Source organism: Daucus carota, chromosome 7, assembly GCF_001625215.2.
Source record: "Daucus carota subsp. sativus chromosome 7, DH1 v3.0, whole genome shotgun sequence".
NCBI classification, from domain to species: domain Eukaryota; kingdom Viridiplantae; phylum Streptophyta; class Magnoliopsida; order Apiales; family Apiaceae; genus Daucus; species Daucus carota.
In genome coordinates this window covers 1862130-1872147 of record NC_030387.2, presented here as the reverse complement: position 1 = coordinate 1872147, position 10018 = coordinate 1862130, and the positions used below count along the sequence as shown (strand labels likewise).

The window sequence follows — 10018 nt, the reverse complement described above, 5'->3', positions numbered from 1 at the left end:
TTTAAAATAAATTTTGTTTGGCTTCTGAATTCCCTTAAGATACAACTTTCATTATTTCATATATAATGAAAGATACTACAAACAAACATAAATCTGTGGATTGGTAGCAGACATTATACGGTGTGAATGAAGTCTGAGAGAAGGACTATGCCGCTGTGAAGGAGAAGCACCTAGCTGAACAGACTAAGCACTCGTAGATGAACTAAGTATTAACTTGTAGACAATATTCATCTTACAGAAAGTCCTTAGCAATACAACCTTGAATTGCCTAAGTTATATATATGTCCCCCGTTCAGATGGGTAATGCATTTTGACGGACTACTCAACAGCACAAGATATATCGTGAAGACTTTTAATTTTTATCGTTCTTACTTTATCCATGTTCCTTGTCTGCAAGCATTTTTACATCCTAAGATACATACTATATGATAGTCTTTTTGATTAGTCCTATAACTTCGACGGAACGCCATGGTCGTGTGTTTGGTAGGTTTCGAGCAAGACACCAGAGGTCATCGTCCATTGGTAAAGAAAGTTTGGGATTACGGACTGTTGATCTTCGTACTTTAACTATAAAGCTTGATGCTGATGATACTGATTTACGACTATGTTTTAGAATCATTTTCCCCTCGAAAACTTACACGCTACTGGTAAGTTCATTGAAGGGAGCATCTTATGTGCAAAATGGATGACTTAGCCTGGCATACGATTTTGTCATTGTAGAAGATTGTAATCATATTACAATCACATTCCTTATATCTTCAGATTGGGAAGACGATTAAGTGAATTGATTATCGAATTGTGATCTCAGGACAATGTGTCTTGCTCTCTTAAAGCAAGTCCAATAATTGTGCTAAAATAAATGGAGCTATTGTTATAATTTAGCATCAAAAAGTAATTTCGACGCTAAACTAACACTAGGTCTCCATTGGTTGGAGCTATATCTTGTTCCAAATTTAACTTATTCTCCAAGTGCTCCCGCACTAAAAAAAAAGGGCAAAACCGACCGCCGAAAACGGTCGGTTAAGCCAGAGGGCGGTCGGTTTAAGGCCTAAAACCGACCATATATGGTGGTCGGTTTAGACAATTTGGTCGTGTTTAAGCCTTAAAACCAACCACAACTGTGGTCGGTTTTATTCTTACCAGAAACTCGTCGAGTTGGGCCCTACATTGCCATCTAGCGCCACTATTTTCACCTTTTGGTTTGGTGTCAATTATAGCTCCATCTATCTTTTGTTCTATATTCAGAACAAATTATAGCATTGTTTTATTTTAGCAAAAGATATCGAACATCATTGGAGTCAGGGGCGGATCTAGGATTCGAACTATAAGGGGGCACCAAGTAAATTTTCGGAAAACACCTATATAATTTTCAATTTTGCGGGGCACTTCTATAATTTTGCAAAATTTAGAATGGTGAAAAAATGTAAAAAAAAAATTTTAGGGAGGACACGTGTCCCCCCGTGCCTCTTCCTAGATCCGCCCCTGATTGGAGTAGTGATTTTTCGTTTTTGTTCTATAATATAGATATAGAACAAGATGTATCACACCTTTCGACTTGTGCTTTTAGAGTCTCAGTCATGCTAAGCTGTTCAGATTCAGGCTTTTCAATTTTTAATAGTTTCAATATCTTGGTTTAAGGTAACCATAAATGAAAGAAGTATCTGTACTAAGTAGTAGAGGATTAAATTTTTTTTTGTGTGTGTGTATAATGGAAATGCACCTCGTGTATCGGATGATTTGTTATTAAGTATCCTAATATATATTTTATTCATTATTGGTAATATATTCTTCCATGGCAGGCTTGGACGCTTGGTTATGAGCTAATTATTCTATAGAGGTATAACAGCACTTTTCAGAATATTAATCGAGCAGATAATGTGTCTGGCTTCCTTAGAGAAATTCCAGGTAATGACATATGTGCAGAATGTGGTGCTCTTGAACCTGATTGGGAGTCTTTAAATCTTGGTATATTGATGTGCATAATGCTCTGGTGTTCATCGCAGCCTTGGTGTTCATAGATCAAAGGTACAGAGTGCTGCCAAAACGCAGTTAGATTATTTTCAAGTTGCTAATATCAGTTCCTTACAACAATGTAGGATTAAAGTAAAATTTGGTTGAATTTGGTTAAGTTGTTCATACTAATTCATATCCTATTCAAAACGCGACGATAGTACACCATTCAAAGAGACAAGAAATACATAACAGACATGCAGTACTACCAATTTATGTTCCGTACAGAAAGCAATAACAGGAGCTTTTGCTCGAGAGAAGAGCAGAAGTGTTTGTAAATTACTGTCTGTTTGTTCGGTCGTACGATTATGAAGGAATGTTGAATAATATAAGATCGTGTAGTCACGGGTTAATTCACATCTAACAACTCTCTGTAAATAATGGAATGTTGAATAATATAAAATCATGTGTAGTCGTGGGTTAATTCAGATCTAACAGACTCTCGGTATAATGGTACAGTGTTCTCCTTCCACTCGGTATTGGTTGAATGGATTTCGCCACATCATTCACCGAGTCATATAAGACTACATCCTCGTGATACCCGTTTCTCCGACCATCATAACGATATTTCAATCCAATGAGTTCACCCGTCTTCAAACATCCTACTAAATAATCTAAACGTCTAACAGTCATATTCTTACACCAACAATTGCCATCAAGCAGCGTATAAATCACCACGCATCCTCCTAGATCCAAACTATAACAAAGGGCAACATATTCCTTAAACTGCAAAACGCTAAACTCATCGTAATTTCTCCGCCAATAGAAAGGCAACACGGAAAGATCATCAGGAAACTGAATCGTGCCGAATTTCAGGCTTTGCACATCAAAGGAAAGCACCACAAGCCCAGAGTCATCCATTCTCTTTCGTGCTAACCAATAAATCGATCCATTCACACTAGTTACTTTACCACGGGACTTATCAATAAGTCCGAAATCTAACTTCGCATTGATTTCCTTCCAACAATTCTCCTTGAGTGAATACAGCTCAACTCGATTGATGACGTTGATCACATTGATTTTCTGTACAATCCTCACCGCCTTGTAGTCACTGCTCGCATGATCAAAACCAAACCCGAAAGCCACGCCATAATCAGCAGAGTTCTCTCCAACGATGTACTTGTATCCGTGCATGTTTTTCACTTGTCTCGTAACGGGGTTCCAAAGATATAGTTCCTTGGCTTTGTCAGCAAGGCAAAGCAAGCCGTTACATGATCCAACAATATGACTGAAATTGTCGATACGGCGGTTCAATCTTGTAGACCGGTCGATGGTTACGTCGATGACAGAAAGAAAGAGATTAAATTCATCGTAAGCGATGAATAAGTCATTATTAGGGTTGTTTGTTGTTCTCGCGATGTGCTGCTTTACGAAATCAGGGTCTGAGATGCGAGATCTCCATGATTTGCATACAAATTTGCAACGGAGGAGAGATTTGACGGGTAGTAGGAAAAGAATTTCAAGAAAAATATCTTTGGGAAGAAGACTATCCATGCGTGTTTGTTAAGTCGTAATTAAAGAGGTGCTAATACAATGCTAGGGTTTTCATTAGAGCCGAAACAAGGGCGAGGGTTTATATCCTCGGTCTTGTTTTAATTTGATCAAAATTTTCTGAAATCTAATCAAATTATAAAATATTGGGTTGATAAAAATGGGACACAATATTATAAAATTATCACAGAAATATATAATAAAACCAGAATATTACTTTTATCGACTTTCAATTATAAAATTACTAGTTGAGAAGCCGCGCATTGCGGCGGCCTATAAAAATTATATTAATGATTTAATTTTTTTTTGAAAAAAATGATTCAATATTAATATTTGTAGAATGCAATAATTTTGTGGCTGTCTATAAAAAGTATATTAATGATTAATATTTGTAGGATAAAATAAATTTTATATTGTAAAAATCTTGATGTAAAACCAATACTAATATATAAAATTGCAAAATTGTACTATAATTCATGGTGAAAAATGAAAATAAATTTCTACACATAATTAACATTTTAAAACACGACGAATCTTAATTTTATTTATGTTTTTTTCCTCCAATTTTTTTGGATTGATTGTGCACAAAAACATCTAACTTAAATACGTGATATAGCGGTCTATAACTACCCTTACTTGTAATAACCTTTATTTTATAATACTGTGTAAACAATCCTCACTTAAAAACTGCTTGAACGGAGCAAACAGATAATTCATGAATAATTTTTTCCTGTATACAAAGTAATCATATAAAAATTAACAACAACAAATATGTCCGATGAACAAAATAAATATTATAAAAGAATAACCAGCAAGCATACATGACTAATAGTTAATTTAGTGATATCATCTATCAATATCATGTCAAGACTACATTTTTATCCCGTGTTTGGATTTGTCGACTCCCACGTAGCGGTCTATAACTACATTTGCTTGTAACAACTTTTTTTTTAATACTGTATAAACAGCCTTCACTTATTGTTACACAAGAACGGCACCACCGAGTTAAAAATGGAGCAAGAGAACTATCACCAGAGAGAGGCAATTGGTTGTGGTATTGAGAATGATCCAAAACCCTATAACCTATAGGGGTATTTATAGGTGTAGAATGACTTGTGTGCTACTCTTTCCCATAATTAAATAATCTGAAACAAAATTAGATTAAAACTTAAGTGTGAATATGCTCTCTTACTTCTGGTTTGCAACAAAATTAAAACAGATTGCATAATTTGTTGAATATGTTTATCGACGAGGATCGGCACGACTCCGAGAATGGATTCAGTAATGTCACTTGATTTCCTGAGATGTCAACATTTTTAGCTAGTTTAGGAATGATTAATTACATTTAGAATATATATGCCATTTACATATTATCTAAAAGTGCCGTTTGGAATATATATCCTCCAGATTATGTTAAAATGTACTCCCTCCATCCCATTTTAAGTGTCCTGTTTTGACTTTCAACAGTCAAATTGACCAAGTTTTGACCAAGCATAAAAAACAAATTCTTTATTATTTTAAAAAACTAAAAATTACATTTTATAGTATATTGTATATACTTTATAGTGATATAATTTTTTTTATTTTTAAAAATTATATTATATGTGTAAATCTCAGTCAAAATTTAGTCCATTTGACCGCTCAAAAGTCAAACAGGACACTTAAAATGGGATGGAGGGAGTAAACAAAAATGAATATCACAAGTGTAAGAAGAGATAAACTGAACTTTATCCCAAAAAGCAGAGAGATTGAGATTTTCTGATACATTTCTGTGGGTAACAATCAAGGTGCAAAAAGAAGGAATGGCTGATTTCTACTTCACTATGAACCGTGATCAACCGTTAAGAAAGCTTATGCTCGCGTTCTGTGAGCGTCGGAAGCAAGGTGATTACAGGTCTCTCAGGTACCATCTGAACGGTGACAGGATTCGTGGCCACCAAACTCCCAACGAGCTTGAACTGGAAAATGACGATGTTATTGATGCTTGGATTGAACAAATGGGTGGCGCTGGCTTCTCCTGGTCATAATTTGTATGCATTTAATCAGGTTTTCTAGTTAAGGTCTGCTACAGCCTACATATGTGTTTTGTTATGGAAATGTTTGTGTTTAGCTTCTTATGGTCTGTTCGTCTTGATGTATCTTGAACGCTCTAATTTTGGAGATCTAATTTCTACGTTCGAAGTTTATAGTAAAGTTGATAAGCCTTTGTTTGAGGAGTGCCAAAATCTTTTTCTTTTCAAGCACTTCTGAGCATTTGTAAATCGTGAATGATTTCCAAATATTATTTGTTCTGAATGTCAAAATGCCATAGAAAATAATTACTGAGTGACATGTTTGCATTGAAGGAACTGGTAAGTTGCTGCTCTTAAATTAGCATTAATGTCCTTAAGCACTTCACTTGAGACTTTGAAGGTGTCTAAAACATGAAAGCTTATTGTGGAGTAGCATATGCCAATTAAAAAACGTAGGAGTAAAAGACTTGAAGGTTTCTCAGCCTACGCCTTTTGATGACCAGGTTAAGGTTATGTCTTCCTTAGAAAACGTAAAAGAATCATATTTTGATAAAGATGGTTGTACAGTTGTCGAAAGATTGGAGGCTGTGGGAAACCAGGTTCCTTAGAGAGACAGCGAGCAGAAGAAAATCCCAGGCGGGAAGTCTGTTAATGAAAAAATGAACTTGTTCCTAGAGAAAAGTTGAAAAGTTCATCAATATCTTCTATTCAAGTTGTTTCAAATAAATTTTGTTTGGCTTTTGAATTCCCTTAAAATACAACTTTCATAATATAATGAAAGTTACTACAAACAAACATAAATCTGTGGATTGGTAGCAGACATTATACTGTGTGAATGAAGTCTCAAGGAAGGCCTATGCCGCTATGAAGGAGAAGCACCTAGCTGAACAGACTAATCACTCGTAGATGAAAACTTGTAGACAAGGTTAATGCTTGTCAGTGTAAACAGTAACATTTAGGACCGGCAGAGCTCCCTCCCATGTCCTTCATGCTGTTGCAGACAATATTCATCTTAGAGAAAGTCCTTAGCAATACAACCTTGAATTGCCTAAGTTATATATATGTCCCCCGTTCAGATGGGTAATGCATTTTGACGGACTACTCAACAGCACAAGATATATTGCGATGACTTTTAACTTTTATCATTCTTACTTTATCCATTTTCCTTGTCTGCAAGCATTTTTACATCCAAAGAGACATACTATATAATAGTCTTTTTGATTAGTACTATAACTTGAGATGCTCCACGATATTCTGCAGGGAAACCTGTTGGCTTGAGTCCTCAGTCCTGATTACAATCGCATTCCCTATATCTTCAGATTGGGAAGATGATTAAGTGAATTGATTATCGAATTGTGATCTCAGAACAATGTGTCTTGCTCTCTTAAAGCAAGTCGTCCAATGATTGTGCTAATATAGATGGAGCTATTGCTATAATTTAGCATCAAAAAGTAATTCCGACGCTAAACCAACCCCAGGTCTCCATTGGTTGGAGCTGTATCTTGTTCCAAATTTAACTTATTCTCCAAGTGCCCCCACTCTTTTAGTTACAAATTTAATTTTTGAACCTAACTTTATATCAATGACCCCACTATTTTCACCTTTTGGTTTGGTGTCAATTATAATTCCATCTATCTTTTGTTCTATATTAATCGAGCAGATAATGTGTCTGGCTTCCTTAGAGAAATTCCGGGTAATGACATATGTGCAGAATGTGGTGCTCCTGAACCTGATTGGGAGTCTTTAGATCTTGGTATATTGATGTGCATTGAATGCTCTGGTGTTCATCGCAACCTTGGTGTTCATAGAATCAAAGGTACAGAGTTCTACCAAAACGCAATTAGATAATTTCCAAGTTGCTAATATCAGTTCCTTAAAACAATGTAGAATTAAAGTAGAATTTGGTTAAGTCGTTCATACTAATTCATATCCTATTCAAAACGCGACGATAGTACACCATTATTCAAAGAGACAAGAAATACAGAACAGACATGCAGTACTACCAGTTTATGTTTCTCACAGAAAGCAATATAAAATCAATCTTTTAAGATAAGCAATAAGGCTGTAGCCTGTAGTTCAGGAGCTTCTGCTCGAGAGAAAAGCAGAAGTGTTTGTAAATTACTGTCCTGTTTGTTCAGTCGTACGATTGTGAAGGAATGTTGAATAATATAAGATCATGTGTAGTCACGGGTTAATTCACATCTAACAGGCTCTCGGTAAATAATGGAATGTTAAATAATCTAAAGGCTTAAAGACCTTCTGGCCCTTGAAGTTTGGGTGGAAGTTTCGATGCGGTCTCGAAATTTAAAAACGTACCTTTCGACCCTCAAAGTATCTTTGTCTTACCTTTTAGCCCTTATGGCGTATACCGGTATACAACAGGGTGGACAAAGTTGACATTTCACACGTGAGGGTTAAAGGGCATTAAACATTAAGGGTTAAAAGCAACATTAATGTATTTTGATGTATTCTTTAGGGGTTAAAAGGAACGAGATGTATATTTTAAGGGTTAAAAGGTACGCCCAAACTTTACCCCGAATATGAATTGTCAAGTTTATCCCCCGATTTATACCGGTATTTTTAAACAGAGCTAAAACAGAGCTAAAAGGTACGACAAAGATACTTTGAGGGTTGAAAGGTACGTTTTTAAACTTCGAGGCCGCATCGGAACTTCCACCCATACTTCGAGGGCTAAAAGGTCATTAAGCATAATATAAAATCATGTGTAGTCACGGGTTAATTCAGATCGAACAGACTCTCGGTATAATGGTACAGCGTTCTCCTTCCCTTCAGTATTGATTGAATGGATTTCGCCACATCATTCACCGAGTCATATAAGACTACATCCTCGTGATACCCGTTTCTCCGACCATCATAACGATATTTCAATCCAATGAGTTCACCCGTCTTCAAACATCCTACTAAATAATCTAAACGTCTAACAATCATATTCTTACACCAACAATTGCCATCAAGCAGCGTATAAATCACCACGCATCCTCCTAGATCCAAACTATAACAAAGGGCAACATATTCCTTAAACTGCAAAACGCTAAACTCATCGTAATTTCTCCGCCAATAGAAAGGCAACACAGAGAGATCATCAGGAAACTGAATCGTGCCGAATTTCAGGCTTTGCACATCAAAGGAAAGCACCACAAGCCCAAAGTCATCCATTCTCTTTCGTGCTAACCAATAAATCGATCCATTCACACTAGTTACTTTACCACGGGGCTTATCGATAAGTCCGAAATCTAACTCCGCATTGATTTCCTTCCAACAATTCTCCTTGAGTGAATACACCTCAACTCGATTGATCACGTTGATCACATTGATTTTCTGTACAATCCTCACCGCCTTGTAATCACTGCTCACATGATCAAAACCAAACCCGAAAGCCACGCTATAATCAGCAGAGTTCTCTCCAACGATGTACTTGTATCCGTGCATGTTTTTCACTTGTCTCGTAACGGGGTTCCAAAGATATAGTTCCTGGCTTTGTCAGCAAGGCAAAGCAAGCCGTTACATGATCCAACAATTGCAATACGACTGAAATTGTCGATAGGGCGGTTCAATCTTGTAGACCGGTCGATGGTTACGTCGATGACAGAAAGAGAGAGATTAAATTCATCGTAAGCGATGAATAAGTCATTATTAGGGTTGTTTGTTGTTCTCGCGACGTGTTGTTTTACGAAATCAGGGTCTGAGATGCGAGATCTCCATGATTTGCATACTAATTTGCAACGGAGGAGAGGTTTGACGGGTAGTAGGAAAAGAATTTCAAGAAAAATATCTTTGGGAAGAGTATCCATGCGTGTCTGTTAACTGTTAATACAATGCTAGGCTCAAAACATGGGCAACAAGGGTTTATATCCTCGGTCTTGATTTAATTTGATCAAATTTTGACTTGTAAATCACATTATATTATATATTATTATATACTTTTATATAATAAGCGTAATGTAGATAATTTGGTCGTATGGTAGTATGGTCCAAAAACTTATCATCCGTTGGATGGTATGTGGCGCCCCCGGCCCGGGATGACCTCAGCAACCCGACCCGGGGTGCCATTCTACTAAATAAACCGAAATATATCTTCATAATCTCAAACTTAATATAATTTAAAGGCATATTTTACCTTACATCAGAAGTCTTACATCATACCTTTATAAGTTCGGAACACGAGTCTAATACAAAATATACATCTAAACCCTTCTTTCAATTACATAATCCTTCTATTTGCAAATCCAACCAAGTCTAGTACTTCGGTTCATCACACTTTTACCCTTGCCTGAATATCCTTCTCCAGAATTCTTCCCTGTAAAGTTAGTACATAAAAAGGGATGAGCTCATAAAGCTCAGTAAGCATATACGTACGATTCAACTGAGTTTTATTCACAAAACCTGGTGAACCAAATCAATATTTCATCAGAGTCATCAAAACAGTTTCACACATCAAGATGAGTATGAGTATTCAGACACGTTCAAAAGTTCACAGGTTCTAC

At 36.3% G+C, this 10018-nt stretch overlaps 3 protein-coding genes across 3 annotated transcripts; 1 reads left to right on the top strand and 2 right to left on the bottom strand.

The window, feature by feature from the left end:
* Positions 1 to 2430: 2430 nt before the first annotated feature.
* LOC135147785 (F-box/kelch-repeat protein At3g23880-like) lies at positions 2431 to 3504 on the bottom strand. The gene has a single exon (XM_064081336.1). The coding sequence runs from the start codon at positions 3502 to 3504 to the stop codon at positions 2431 to 2433; it is 1074 nt and encodes a 357-aa protein (XP_063937406.1).
* A 1799-nt stretch (positions 3505 to 5303) lies between these two features.
* LOC108195331 (uncharacterized) lies at positions 5304 to 6121 on the top strand. Its single transcript, XM_017362291.2, has 2 exons — positions 5304 to 5521; positions 5914 to 6121. Exons 1-2 carry the CDS (start codon positions 5304 to 5306, stop codon positions 6119 to 6121), a joined length of 426 nt encoding a protein of 141 aa, XP_017217780.2.
* A 2128-nt stretch (positions 6122 to 8249) lies between these two features.
* Positions 8250 to 8963, bottom strand: LOC108194397 (uncharacterized). The gene has a single exon (XM_017361344.2). The coding sequence runs from the start codon at positions 8961 to 8963 to the stop codon at positions 8250 to 8252; it is 714 nt and encodes a 237-aa protein (XP_017216833.2).
* Positions 8964 to 10018: the final 1055 nt, after the last annotated feature.

Excerpts from the sequence above, each read along its gene's own strand:
- LOC108194397 (XM_017361344.2), bottom strand. The coding sequence starts at position 8,963 with ATGCACGGATACAAGTACATCGTTGGAGAGAACTCTGCTGATTATAGC.
- LOC108195331 (XM_017362291.2), top strand. The coding sequence starts at position 5,304 with ATGGCTGATTTCTACTTCACTATGAACCGTGATCAACCGTTAAGAAAG. Across the intron at positions 5,522-5,913 it reads GGTGGCGCTGGCTTCTCCTG|GTGTCTAAAACATGAAAGCT; the intron begins GTCATAATTTGT and ends GAGACTTTGAAG.
- LOC135147785 (XM_064081336.1), bottom strand. The coding sequence starts at position 3,504 with ATGGATAGTCTTCTTCCCAAAGATATTTTTCTTGAAATTCTTTTCCTA.